At 36.8% G+C, this 15,258-nt stretch overlaps 1 protein-coding gene across 1 annotated transcript in view; it reads left to right on the plus strand.

The window, feature by feature from the left end:
• Nucleotides 1-1,742: 1,742 nt before the first annotated feature.
• LOC145681678 (guanylate cyclase soluble subunit beta-2-like) overlaps nt 1,743-15,258 on the plus strand; it is an 88,171-nt gene continuing 74,655 nt past the window's right edge. Inside the window, exon 1 of the mRNA XM_081753297.1 lies at nt 1,743-2,945. Within this exon, the coding sequence (XP_081609423.1) occupies nt 1,743-2,945 (1,203 nt within the window). The remainder of the gene's footprint in view (nt 2,946-15,258) is intronic.

Below are 15,258 nucleotides of genomic sequence, written 5' to 3' on the forward strand. Positions count from 1 at the left end.
AGCATCAGATTCCAACTCCTTTTATTTGCATTTTCTTACTTTTAAACACTATTTCACTTACAACTAGTTTTCTTTTTACTTTCACGTTTATAGTTCTGTACCTTTGTTCCCCTACCGTGGTGTTACATCTTAGTCAAATCACAGAAACACTACTGTACTGATGACAGCGCCTCAATCTTCTACCGCCCGAAACAGAGAGCAAAAACAGGTTACGTTTGTTCTTCATAAGATTTCCAACCCCTTGCACTGTCGTCTGCGGAGTGGGGAGGCCTAGGAGGGAAAACAGGGCAGCCACCACATCCAATATCGCAAACGTCGTAATAACATTGCTCAGTCATTAGACATATTGCAATATAATCTCTTAGCTTAAAAAATAATAATATAAATTAGGAAATTTTATCGATTCGAAAGGGTTTTTGTACGTAATGTACGTAAATACGGGACATTTTGGCGTCCCGGGGAAATTCTTCGGGACACCGGGAATGGTAGTGAAAAAACGGGACAATCCCGTTTTTACGGGACGGTTGGTCACCCTAGTTTACACGCAACGATTTATCGGACGTCTTGTCGGAATCGACAAATCCTATAAAGTAAGGCAGAGCGTGTAAAATGCAAAACGTTCCGGGACGTTTTATTGAAACGGAATATTCTTATACTAAACAGTGCGCAAAACGTACGATCAGATGTACGTTTTGCATGACTGATGAAACGTACAGTAAGTCATTGCTTGTAACTCTGCCCTAACGTATATTAATTTACACAAAATTGAAAATATATTTTATCACTTATGTGTACGTCTTTTGATTCCATAAGTGGCTTCTTCTCTTACAATAATAGTTTTATTACAGTAATAATTAACATTCTTTCTTGGAAACAGTGACGTAGCCACCGAAGACGAACGCAGCGAAGGATCTGAGGCAATCTGAATGGTCTAGTTGAAATTTTATTCTACAGCTTGTGATTCTTTCGTTTTTCTTCATATAGTAGAAGTTGTTTTACATTTTTTTTAAAAAAAGAAAAGGCTGGCTTAACAAACGAAGTCAAAGGAGGTGCGACACTAAGTCAAACTTAGAGATGTGAAATATTACTTTTATTGAAATTATTTAAGTAAAAATAGGACAAGTGGAAATACAGCTTTGTAAAGAATTTTCACACAGAATGAAAATAATCATACATACTTTCTCAGATACATTTCTAGATGTTTGAAACAATATTGATTTAATTTTTCTTTCAGGCCCTTCTCGAGAAAGGGTTATGAAAAGGAAAATCTTATCCCCTGTCAACGTTGAAGATATATTGAATTCATTAGAAAGTGGAAATATTTCTGACTTAGACATTGACATATCTACTAGTGAGGACGAGGATTCATTGTTTGGAAAACTTGCTAAAGATGATACTGAGTATAATATTGAGGCAGTTCAAATTCCTGACAGTAGTGAAAGTAGTTAGTGACTGTGAAGTTGACACGAGAAGTGAATTAAATTCTGAAAAGAGAAGAAAGGAATCAGAACGGTGGAAAGTAAAAGCATTTGAGCCTCCAAAAGATATTCAGTGGGGCTGGTTTGCCAGAATCTAATGAGTCTCAAGTGCTGAGTCCATACACGTATTTTGCAAGATACTTTCCAGACGATATATATGAACTAGCGGCTAATCAAACAAATTTGTATTCCCTTCAAACTAGTGGTCAGATTATCGATACAAACAGTGATGAAATACGTCAACGTTTTGCAATGCATATCATCATGGGTGTCCTGAATTTTCCACGTCTTCGTCTATACTGGAATAATTTAACAAGGATTGCAGGAGTTGCAGATCACATGTCAAGAAATAGATTTGAAAAAGTACGTAACAATCTCCATCTTGCTACAGAGAAACCTGATATTGATGATCGTTTATGGAAAGTAAGACCTCTCGTTGATAGTGTTCTCCAGCGGTGTGAAGCTCTCTACTTAGAAGAAAAATTATGTGTTGATGAACAAATAATTTCATTCAAAGGTAATCTGAACATAAAACAATATGTGAAAGGTAAGCCATGTCCTTGGGGGATCAAAGTATTCCTTTTGTGTGGAGAAAGTGGACTCGTATACACTTTTCTCATTTATCAGGGTAAGACAACTTCTATTGATAGGGAAAACACTGAGAAATGTGGGGTATCGGGGTCAATAGTATTAGAATTATGTAAGCGCATTCCTGTTGCGAGAAAATACAAACTGTATGCAGATAACTTCTTCACTTCTATAGACTTGATAAAGCAATTAGAGGCTAAAAACATACTTTATGCAGGCACTATTCGCAAAAATCGTACAAAAAGGTGTCCATTACAAGCAAAAAGGAACCAAGAACGTGGAACCATTTTCGAAGTTGTCAATGGTGACGAATTTGTTGTTATTACTCAGTGGATTGATAATAATGTTGTTAGTATGGCATCTAACTTTGTGAGGAAAGGTCAGGTAGATAAGGTTAAAAGATGGTCTAAAGCTCAGAAGAAATACGTGGAAATTGAAAGACCAGAAGTTATTAAGTTGTACAATAAAAGCATGGGAGGTGTTGACAAAACAGACTTTTTGATTGAGTTGTACAGAATTTTTATTCGATCAAAAAAGTGGACACTCCGAGTACTTTTCCACTTTGTAAATATGGCCATTACCAACAGCTGGCTAGAATATAAGCGTCATGCTTCAAGACAACGTATCCCAAAGAAAGAAAGGTTAGATTTCCTTCACTTCACGTTTCAAATTGCAGAAGTTCTCGTCACTCCTCGAAAAACTGCAAGGAAACGAGGAAGGCCTAGCAGTACCAGTTCAACTCCTCCAGAGTACAAGAAGAAGCTAAATCCGGAAATTCGGCCTTGTTCTGATGTGAGATATGACAGACTAGATCATTGGCCAGTAATGGATGAGAAACCACAAAGATGCAAATTGGAGAACTGCCGTAGGCGTTCTAGAGTGAGATGTGAAAAATGTAATTTGCACTTATGCAATACCAATGCAAGCAATTGCTTTAAAAAAATTGATGTGAAGTAATTTCATGTGAGATCTGAAAATTTGTTTTAGAAGTGTGAGATGTAAATTGTTTTCAATATGTATGTTCCTGTTGAGCCCGTGGCTACAAACGCTTATTTTTAACCAAAGTATTATATGCTATGACCTGTTTGTTAAGATACCATGTAACAACATTAACTATTTTAACTGGTTTATAAAGTACCTTTGTAACCTGATGTACACAAAAGTGTCCGTCTCATATTTCAATAAATATATAGGGTAGCACCAAAATCATACCATATTATTAATCAAACATGAAAACCATAGTAAAAATATACCATATTTTTTCCCCCACTTTAGGAAAAAAATCAGGGCCGAAAGGGTTAAGGTGCAGATCATTACCGGCCGAGCGCGATTCGTTCTGCATTTGTTTTTAATGCTCAACTTGGCATCGCTGTTCCCATAAGACCAACAGTCCACTCTTAAGTCCAGATAATCTATATGTAGTATTGAACGGGTGTTATGTTACATCCGAAAAGACGATAAGTAATTGAAAAATGCTTCCACCTATATTTTCAGAATAAAATGATAGAACTAGACTGTTTTTATAAGAGAAAGAGTACAGATGAAGTGTAAGATCAAAGTTTCATGCTACATCAATCATTTCCCTGTTAAACAAGTATAGTTTTATTATAGTGTTATAGTATAGGTTATACTTCCATCTATATTTTTAGGAAATAATGATAGAACTAGATTGCTTTTATAAGAGAAAGAGTACAGATGAAGTGTAAGATCAAATTTTCATCCTACATCCATCATTTTTCTATTAAACAATTATAGTTTTATTGAGAAAGTGTGCAAATGTATGATGAGTTAGAAAGTTTTGGAGTGGTCCGGATCCGATAAAACACCCATTTGTGTGTTTCTCAACTGTAACTCTTATAACTCTGGAACTTATGATATAAATAAAAATTTTCCTACCAGAGTAATATATTTATTAATTAAAACTAAATTAATGTAACAGTTTCAGTAACTTAACATTGTGTTCCTCAGACACTCAATCTCAAAAGGATTAAAATTGTCTGAGGATGACAACCTTAAGAGGCCCCATTACGGCGAAATTAAAATTTCGCTAATTTTCTAGCCATTTACAAAATCGTCATTTATTTTTGCGTTTATAAATGGCTGCAAACGTAAAGCTATTACGTGAGTAGTGACAACGGTATTTCATACAAAACAATATTGTCTAGTGCGCTCTTGTTCCACATTTTGATTATCTTTTATCTATTTCAAGATATCACATAATTACTGTAAAATTAGCGGAATTTTAATTTCATAGTAATTAGGCCTCTTAAGTAGTTGGAACCGTTACATATTATTTTGGTTTTAATAAATAATTGCATTACTTTATTCAGAAAGTTTTTTACATTAAATATATATAACTGGTCAACATTTTTAAAACTCCATGTGACGATCATAATGTTTCGTGTTTCTAATCACATTGCATTTTAAATTATCTTCTTCTTCTTCAAGAACTTAGAAACTTATTTAGTAATAAAATGTCCATTAAACTTAGAATGTGATATTTTGCAAAAGATTTATGAAACAACATAACGTTTATGTAAACGTGCCGTTAATATAGGCAAATGGTGGAAGAAGCCAAGCAAAATTTAATTTTGTTTGCACTTACTTTACAAAAGGTAATTTCCCTGTGCGTGCAAACCAAACAGTTTAAAATCTTTACTCTGGAGAAAACTTTAACGATTGTCTTCTTCCCCTCCTTCCCTTTCCTCTGTTGCTCCCTCTGGACAAACGATCAAAGAAATTACTTTATCCGTGTGTTTGTGTGTGGTGTGGTGTTCTTGTGAAATCATTGCCCAATACAATTGCGATAATTAAATCTAGAGTGTAGACTTTGATCTACGGTCAAAGTGTCGAATTAGTTGCTTGTATAAACGTCGCATTATATATAACATGGTAAGTTAGTACTTTACTCCTTACTATCTATGTATTAAAATTCTAGGTTTATATCTGTGTGTTTAAGTAAAGTTTATAAGTTTCTGGACGTTTATATATTTGTGGTCAATCCTTTCGAGAGTGAGTTTTCGGGAACCATAGACTCTAGGAAGATGTCGCTTACAAAGAACGATTGCAAATTTTGTGTAAATTGTTCAGTTCTAATTGAATATTTTTTAAATAAAACATGGCTGTTATTTCTCAATTACATTTTTTAGGAGTACACTGGAAGTATTGAAATTTTGAAGAGTAATGCATCATAACCCACGAGTTATACATTCCAATACTACAAATTTGTATACAGGGGTTATATATCTCTCAAGCGTTTGTTTCATGGCCAAATGATAATGAAAAACGAAGGATAATCATTTCTTCAGTCTAAGATGAATCTGTATTGTTTGGAGTGTTTTGCCCAATAAACACTATATATCACTGATATTATAATTAATTGTGTGTGTAATGTATTTGCTAATTACATACTGCATGCAGGAAGAAAGAAACGTTGATCATACATGAATTAGAAACTCCAACCGGAAGTAGGCTTAAATCTTGCAAACGGTGCGATATCGAAAAATAATCCGAAAAATCTCCCCTTTATGATACCCCTTCCCGATTTTTATCAAGACATGTTTCACTTGTGTCTGTAAAGGAATATGTACAGATGTTGTGAGGAATGATAAGGAAATTCATACTTATATGTGAATGATGCGCTGCGTAGAGACCACAGGTTCAACTAGTAAATTTTAAAATATGGTATTTCTTTCGTAAACGCGACTGCTACTAGTGTCATTATTGAAGTTCTAAGGTTCTAAATGAGATTTTTAAAATAATAAAAATAAAGAAAATATTTCCGAAAAGCGAAGGAAACATATTTTGTAGATCAGAAAATTAGGAATCAAGGAAAGGACTCATCGGTTTTAGTACAAGTAACAGCAGAAAATTTACAGCTATAAACCTTGCGAACCATAATGTTGCCTGGGTAGAACTTCGAAGGGCTACATCTAGCCCCGGGCAAAACTTCGTCAATTTATTCAGTGTAGAATGTTGAAGGCATGTATATTCCCATTGAATTGATAAGTATATGCTGATAATTACTTTAACCCTCGCACTGCCTATGTATTTTTTGTAACGCGGTCTACCAAGGGGGGGAGGTCATTAGTACCCACTTGTTAGGATATATTGTCCAGAACGTATAACATCGTTGGCTTCCCGCGCTTGGACCTGCTCCTCACTGGGGGTATGGTAAGAGAGTAGCCAATCACCACCAACCGTCTACTGCGCTCAGCGAGCCACGAGTAACCAAGCTGGCCACTCCCCATAAACGTCACTACAACTTGTCGCGTGAAGCCAACGACGTTATACCTAACGTACTATAATATATCTCGCAAAAGAAACAAATTTCAAAACTCACAAAAATCTACAGGGACTGAAGTGAACAGACTAACAGCTATTTATTATACTACTATTTAGGAGTGACACTTTTGAATCTGAGTCACATCTACCAACTTTGTGGCCACCAATTTAAAATAGCAAATTTATGGGAAACACTGACGTGAAACTCTCAAAATAAACAATACAGAGAATAAGACTAAGCGACGAATTTTAAAAAGGCGGGATACTGGTAATTATTACACTGCCATCTAGGACTGACACTTCTAACTGTTTGTCACATCTCCTATCAACGGGGGGTACTTTGTGTCCATTAATTTTAAAAAGAAAATTTCTGAGACACACTAGTGTTTAATTTACAACCCCGTCATGTATATGCTTTAGGTAAACATATTGAGCAATAACATATCTATTTACAATTTTAAAGAAACAATTAAAAGAGTAATTACAAAAAACATACTGTGGGGGGACACAAAGTACGCCCATCCCCTCCGTTGGTAGTGCAAGAGTTAAAATAATGGATGAAGGAATTTCAAATGTACGCTTGGAAAATAATTATTACAAATAAACAATCAGACATCGATCACAAAAAGCGGTTTTACAAATGTGATAAAGAAGGAGAAAGATACTTTAGTAGTTACCTCTCTGCATAAATTACTATAATACTTCCTTCGAAAAGGGGGTCATGGTGGGTCAGTGGTAGAGTACTTACGTCTAATGCGTGGTGTCTCTTGTTCGATCCCAGGCCAAGTAAGTTTGTGGTAGACAACATTGTTTTGGTGGGTTTCCTCCCACATTCTCATTCTACTACTTATTTCATCATCAGTCCCTTCCACCATCCTGATACCGCAAGCAACTACATTGACAAAATAGTTAAGTCCTTTGATACCGTAAGCCATTATATTGGCGTATGTAGAAGGCCCGATGTGACATGCGACTGACCACTTGGGAAACGGAGTTTTTGTTCGTTTGGGTCAGGGGCGTCATTTAGGGGTGGCAGGAGAGGGCAATTGCCCCCCCCCCAAGAGTTTGAGGAACACATATACTTTAATCAATTGTACACTAATATACTAGTACAAAACATGAAAGTTTTATGTCGGTGGTGCTCTTGCCCCCCCCCCAAGCGAACTCTGAAATGACGCCCCTGGTTTGGGTGTCGAACATCTCTTCACACATAGTAATAAAAATGTATACTACTAATACTAATAGCATTAGTATTATTACTATTAGTATTAGTAATAATACTAATACCAATAATTATAAAAATATAATACTATTTCGTCCTAACACCTAAACCAAACAGATTTCGCATTGAGAAGGTTGTAGCTACATTTGAAATAAAATTATTTACAAACCAAATTGAAAACGAGGGTGTTTTGGGGGTGGTTCCCCCAAAAACTTATCCTTTTTTCTAGAATTTTCGGCTTTTGCCCCCTTGCCCCTCCTGAATTTGAAACAAATATCATGAATGCCACAAAAAATTAAACTAGAGACCCTAGACAACAAAATATTTTTTACTTCGTGTCTGTATGCACAATAGAAGTGATGGTATACGCTTTTGTTTCATACACTATAGACTATTAAAAATCATTTAAATGGCCCGCGGAATCGCGAAGCATACTGGGTGTTGGCGGCGGTATCAGGAGGGTTAATCATCGTCTCCCTTAGCCTAAAGGCCATAATCGCGGGACGTTAAACTGAAAGATTTCATTTCAGTTTACTTCCTTCGATAAAAAAAATATTTCCAAATTTTATTCACAAAATAATTTACTTAAAATAGAGATGATTCTCGGTTTAACAAAACCATAGAGTTGGAAACATTCCAAATGTCAGCGTTTGACAACGGTCGGAAGGACCGCAGCGATGAGTTGTTCGTGGTGACGCTATTATGACGAATTCTATACTACATTTGTAGCAGTACAGGGTGTACCACAAGTAGTGACTTTCATTTTGAGTGATAAGTACATTTTTTATTATAAACAATAGTGGCTTAAAACAAAATTGTAGGTATAGAGGAATGATGTAAAAATCAAGTGCTTTACAATATCTAATCGCTATTTTCCATTTGGCCGCCATTAACATCGATGCATCCCTTCAGCCGGAGATGCGCATTTCTACATACATTTCGGCATATCTGAACGGGAATATTGTTGAATTCCTCGTTGATTCGCGCTGTCAATTTTGCAACACTGTTTATGGGTTTTGCATATACCTTGTCTTTCAAATGTCCCCATAGGAAGAAGTCATGATGGGTGAGGTCTGATGACCGTGGCGGCCACTCGACTGTTTTCTGACGACCAGTCTATCGCCCGGGGAAGGTGTTGTTCAAAACGTAGTGGACGATCCTGGCAAAGTGTAATGGAGTACCGTCTTGCTGCCTCCATAATGTGTAAAAAGCATCCCTCTCCTGCAACAGAGTTATCACAGACTCCTCCAGTAAGTTCAAGTACGTCCCCCCAGTCACCGAAGCATCAAGGATACAAGAAGTGAGTCACTACTTCTGGGACACCCTGTAGAACGGTAGTGTGCAGTAAATTTAATAAAATAGGAAACCTCTCTGATTTCTAAAAAAAAAAAAAAAGTCAAATTTGAGTGCTCGATTATATCGTTAAATAGTGAGAAAAGTGAGAACTGTATTGGAAGTGTAAGTAGGGAGAGTGTCCAGCAAGATGACGAACTGCAAAATTCACGATAAAACCACGGACGAAGAGGAACAATGGTCGGAAGAGAACTCGCAATGACAGATCTTGTTGACCATTCAAGACCATTGTCACTCAGAGGTGTCGTGCGACTGTAGTGCAAGTGATGGAGGAACTCAAGCCGCAGTTCCCAAGCTTGTGTGAAGATTCGCAGTCCACCGCGAGAAGAGTGCAACCACGGGGGTCCACCGAATCATCCCACCCTAAACTTCCTAACTCAACATACATTTGTACACTTTCTCAATAAAACTATAATTGTTTAAGAAAGAAATGATTGACGTAGAATGAAAATTTGATCTTACACTTCATTTGTACTCTCTCTCTTATAGAGGGGCGCGGAGGCTCAGTGGTAGAGCATTCACCTCCGGTGCTTGGGGTCCCTGGTTCGATCCCAACTCGCGCCGTGTGGACTTTGTGGTGAACAAACACCTGTGGTAATGGGTTTTCTCGGGATTCTCCCACTTTCTTCATTCCACCATTTCATTCATTTCTCATCATCACAGTCCCCTTTAGCCTAACCGGCATAACCATGAGACGTAAAACTTAAAGATTTCATTTCATCTTTTCTTCTTTCTCTTATAAAAACATAGTTCTATCACTTTTTCTGATATAGGTTTAAGTATTTTACAATTTTTTGTTGGGGATGTCCAAGCTTTGTAGGATCCAATACTACTTAAACGTAGTGGCTTGTAGGTAGTATTGGATCCTACAAAGCTTGGACATCCCCAACAAAAAATTCTGGGTTCGCACCTGGCCGCGACTTATATGATATGAACATCGGAGTCAGGTTGCACGGCCGAAATTGGTGATAAGGGAGTAAAATGCGTTAACATGACACCAATGGTGCCGCAAACATTCAACATGGAATCCTGATGACTGGGAAATGTGTTATATATAATCGGATGAGTCACTGTTCACCTTATTAACCTAAAGGAGACGGTGAGAGCAAGGGCTCCGATTCTGGGGGGGCGGGGGGCCCGGGTCCCCGCAAAGCTCATGTTGGCCCCCTATTGTATTTATGAATATACAATATTTGGCATAATTTGAATGCAATTTGTATTAAAATCTTCATATATATACCTTCTGCATCTGAATGCCCACTCCCCAAATTTACAGAGAAATCGGGGGAGAGAGTGAATGTAGACCCTAATAATGGAATGAAAAAAAATGATAGGAAGGAAAACTCCGAGAAAACCCACGCACACAGTATTTGTCCACCACAAAGCACACTTGGTGCGATCTGTGATTGACTCAGGGATCCTACGCGCCAGAGGTGAAAGCTCTACCACTGAGCCACCACGTTCCAGCCCGCCTACAGAATGACTTACATTGAGGTCTTCTCTGATAGCACACCGAAAGTATTGTTGATACTGCTATGAATTCCAAAGTTCTGCTGTGCGTATGTGGCTGTGTTATGAATAACAAAAGTTGCACTCCCAATTATTTGCTCCTTCAGAGAAAGCATTCTAAAACTTTACTCAATATTCGAATATGATACTGTCACATCGGTAGATATTGAATGATTATTTTGAAGCTTCAAATGCATTTAAAACTGACAGACGACATAATTTTGTGTATACAACTGAAACAAAATGATTATGATGTCGTGGAATCAAAAGTACACTGAGAAAAAAAAATTGTAGGTGGCGTACTTAAAAAGATAGGGTACATGCTTAATTCCTGTAGTTTTTGGACTTAACGTACAGCAGACGTATAACCGAAAACGCATGTTTTATAATACTTTCTGTATAAGTGTTCCATCTATACGTGCTTTCCGTCTGAAACAATATAGGCGGTTAGAATCTCACATACAAATGGATGTATATAACATATAGCTGACGAAGGTAACATAAGTATATGCATGTGATATACGGAAAACTGTTAGATGTCAGACATCCTGCAACGGCATGATGTAACATCTAAGGACAGTGCCTATGTAGCATACAGATAACGTATGCTCCACACTGATTCCTATAGTAAGCAAGAGGATACCGTATATTTGTACGATATACCGCTCTCCGGAGAACGGATTTTTCTCTGTGTAAAATATGTATTCCTGTCTTGCATGAGCCCAAGTAGGGTTTACCTAATATAAACTTTGTTTCAACTAGTTTTCGGTTACGGTATTCATTAGCGTAATTTCCCTGGAGATCTTTTTTATGATACTAATATTCCTATAATTTGATTTTTTTCTCTGTCTTTCTTCATTTTGATGTGTTCTGGTTACACTGTTCAACAAATTTTGATCGAAAGTATGTAAATTCTTTGAAATTGCGATTTTTACATTCATTTAAGCATAAAATGAAAGAAAATGATAATAGAAGAATTTTCTTAGCTCAGGTTGTAAAAAAAACGCCCTTGTATAACAGTAGCTGTATATATACAAATGCATTAATATTTATAGAACATTTAAGCAAAATCATTGTAAAAATCTACATTTCACTTTTTTTATCTATTTCACTGTGATGTGATAAGCTGGGGAGTTAAGAAGTACCCTAACCTATAGCTTTCTATACCCTTGTACTTCCTTTTTCAAAATTGCGCAAATACCAGTTTCACAGTGTTACAGAAAATAAAGTAACCGTGATCAAGTTAAACATTAACAATTCAGTAATAAAAATCAGTATTAACATCAAAACATGAAAAATATGTACAAATATCTTTTTGTGCAAGAACTACACTGCAATGTAGACAAAAGTTTCAAGTGATCCCTTGTACAGGATTATGTTTATTTTATTTTGAGCGTCTTCGCTTGGCTTGCCTTTTGTAGGTTACATCTGGAGCATCCCTTGCAATAGTCCAACAGTAGTTATGTTATATGTTAGAACTCCACTTATCCTCATATCTCTTCTCCATGGTTGCAATATCTTGATGGAAACGCTCACCATGTTCGTCACTTACTGCTCCACAATCTTCGGAAAAGAAGTCTAGATGGGAATGAAGAAAGTGGAGTTTCAGAGACATATTGCAACCAAGATTTTCGTAGCACAATAACAACTTTGCTACCAGTTGTTTGTAATTTGTTGCTCGGTGTCTTCCCAAGAACTGTGAACAAACACTCTTCAAGCTTTCCCACGCAACTTTCTCCTCACCTTAGATAATTTCGTCGAACTTGTGATCTTTGAATAGTTGCCTAATCTGTGGCCCTATGAAAACACCCTCTTTAACTTTGGCATCACTTAATCGAGGGAATTGTCCTGTTAGGTACTTAAGGCCTCATCCTCTTGGTTCATGCTCTTAACAAAACTTTTCATAAGACCTAATTTAATATGTAGAGGGGGAAGCAAAATTCGGTTACGATCTACCAGTGGTTCATGCTGCACATTTTTCACTCCCGGCTGAAGAGTTTCTCTGGTACTCCAATCACTTTTGCGGTAATGAGATCCACGATCTCTACTGTCCCATTCACATATAAAGCAACAATACTTTGTATACCCTAACTGCATACGTAGCAACAGTGCTATTACTTTAAGGTCACCACAAATGAGCCACTGAAAATCGGCTCACGTTTCAAGTTTTCATAAGATTCCTTCATAAGATTCCTTCATATGAACTGCGTAACCTACAGGAATTGAAGGAAGTCCATTTCCAATATGTAAAAGCACTGCCTTTAAACTCACCTTGGACGAATCTATAAAGAGCCTCCACTCCGTAGGTTCGTAATTAATTTTAAGTACCCTCATGAGACCATTTACATCTGTACATGCCACAAGTGTGTCTTCCATAGTAAAAAATGAAGTGAACATCTTCTCCCTATTCCGATACACTGAAATATTTACTTTTTCCTGCAATAAATTCCATTGCTTTAAGCGTGACGCTAAAATTTCGGCTTTGGTTTTCGAGAGGTCCAAGTCTCTGATTAGATAACTTAGTTCCTCTTGAGTAAGTCTATGTGGTTCACATGGAGGTTCTTCTAGTAGGGTCCTTCGAAGTACTTGATTCAGGAGCTTCAACTTCTTGATCATCATCAGAAAAAAGATCGTATTCTTTAGGTGGGTCAGGAACAGGTAGTCCTTCGCCATGTGGAACAGAGCGCATTGCAGAAGGAATGTTAGGATAGATCAAGGCCCGCTTCTTGTTCGTGGAAATTCCCTTCTTGGCGGAAGGAACCATACAAAAATAACAGTCTCTGATGTGGTCGCTTGGCTCCCTCCAAATCATGGGCACTGCAAAAGGCATTGAGCGCCCCTTCCCATTAATCCAATTTCTTAAATTGCTGACACAAGTGTTACACACAATGTGGGGTGCCCAAGATTTATCTTGTTATCCAATTTTACAACCAAAGTAATATTGATAGGCTTTTCTTATTAGTGGTGTTATAGTCTGCTTTTGTGAGGAAAATGTCACTTCCCCACACACGTAGCAGAAGCTATCCGCACTGTTTACACAATTTCGCGGCATTTTTGTTTATTGAAATCCTCAAAATGTCACTTGAAATAGTTCCGACAACTATTTAAAAATATACATTCGAAATACCAGTATTTTTGCGTACTTGTAGTTGTATTTTTATGTCCTGCACTACACAAACGTCACACCCAAAACGCTGATAACTGCACTAAACCTGTCTTTTCTAACAATAGCAGAACACTACTGAGATAAGAAACACAATGAAACCAAGCGTTCATATAGTTTCTCCAGTGTTGCTGGATCAATGTAACATTTTACCCCAAACGAAGCGAATATATTTATTTTTAAAGCGTTATTATTAGACATGCCTGTAAAACAAAAAGTAGAGCTAATATTCGAAAATAACTTTCAAATTCGTGATCAGCACCACAAAATCAATAAGAATTAGCTGATTTTGTTCAATTTACATTTTCGTTGTTGAACAGTGTTATTGATACTTTATTATCAATTAGTGCTACTTGTAAATCTTTAATGTTATTAACGCTTATAGTGACCAACTTTTGGCAAATTAACGGTGTAAAAATACAAGGCATATATTCATATTTGTAATAGAAACTACGATTTATTAATGGCAGTTCTAAAATTTATTGTGCAATTTTGCATACCATTATCGTAGATTCATCTTGCCACATCAGTTGGTCTTTAAGTACACAGTCACATATACAAGAAAATGAAAGTTCTGTGGAGCAGGTCTCAGGGTATGGATTCAATGTATTTAATTACACAGAATCCAAATTTCGAAACCCCAGGGTAATTCATGGTCTAATTTTTCTTTTTATATGGATGAGAAACTAGAGCGGTTTTGGATAGAGGATACACCTGACACGAGCACAAAAAAAAGAAAAAATGTTCTGTGATGCGTATCTCAGGGTATGGATTCAGTATATTTTGTTACGCAGACACCAAATTTCGAAAGCCTAGAATGATTGATCGTGTAAATTTTTATTTTATGGGCGGAAAATATGTGTCCTACCTATCCACAGTTGCACAAGTTTTTTGCTCATAAAAATTCTGACACCATCAATCGTCCTGGGGTTTCGAAATTTGGATTCTGTCTAACAAAATATATCGAATCCATGCCCTGGGATCTGGTCCGCAGAACTTTCATTATTGTGTGTGTGCGTGTATAGATCTGTTATGAATAACAAAAGTTGCACTCCTAATTACACAGGTCTGCAATCAAAAAGCTGTTTGCATAGGTTTAGCTTATTTTTACGCTTCTGGGTGCACCGAAGTCGAAAATGATCCCCGTTTCTTCCTGGGACATCAAGTTTTTTGTACAATCGAAATGTAACGTGATCAAACAGAAAGCTGGAAATCGCTAAATTGCAAATGCATCACACGAAAATAAAAATGAGCATGGAAGATGAAATGTATTTGTGCTCCTCGAGATATGAAAATACATGTATATTGGTCCGGATGGGGATCACTGACACATATCGTAATGAGTCATGAATGAGAGTACAAGATTACAAAGAAAAACCAAAAATAATAATTCTGCTCATAAAACGAAAGCCCTAAGATTATACCTTAGATTTGTAAAACGGTGGTAAGTAGTTCTGGCTACACTGTTTGTTGCTTAAATACTACGAGTACGCGGGCTTTTGTTGGCCTTGATATTAGAAAATGCATATCCGACAAAGACTTCATCAGTTCAATGACTCCAACTCAAAAACAGGCTTGGGTTCCCTTTACTGTGGTCATTCAAACGTTTTTGGGAAACTGAAAAGACTCACAATACAAGGAAATGGTGGAGAAAATGTTGC

This window comes from Thermobia domestica, chromosome 3 (assembly GCF_964235325.1).
Source record: "Thermobia domestica chromosome 3, izTheDome1.hap1.1, whole genome shotgun sequence".
NCBI lineage: Eukaryota > Metazoa > Arthropoda > Insecta > Zygentoma > Lepismatidae > Thermobia > Thermobia domestica.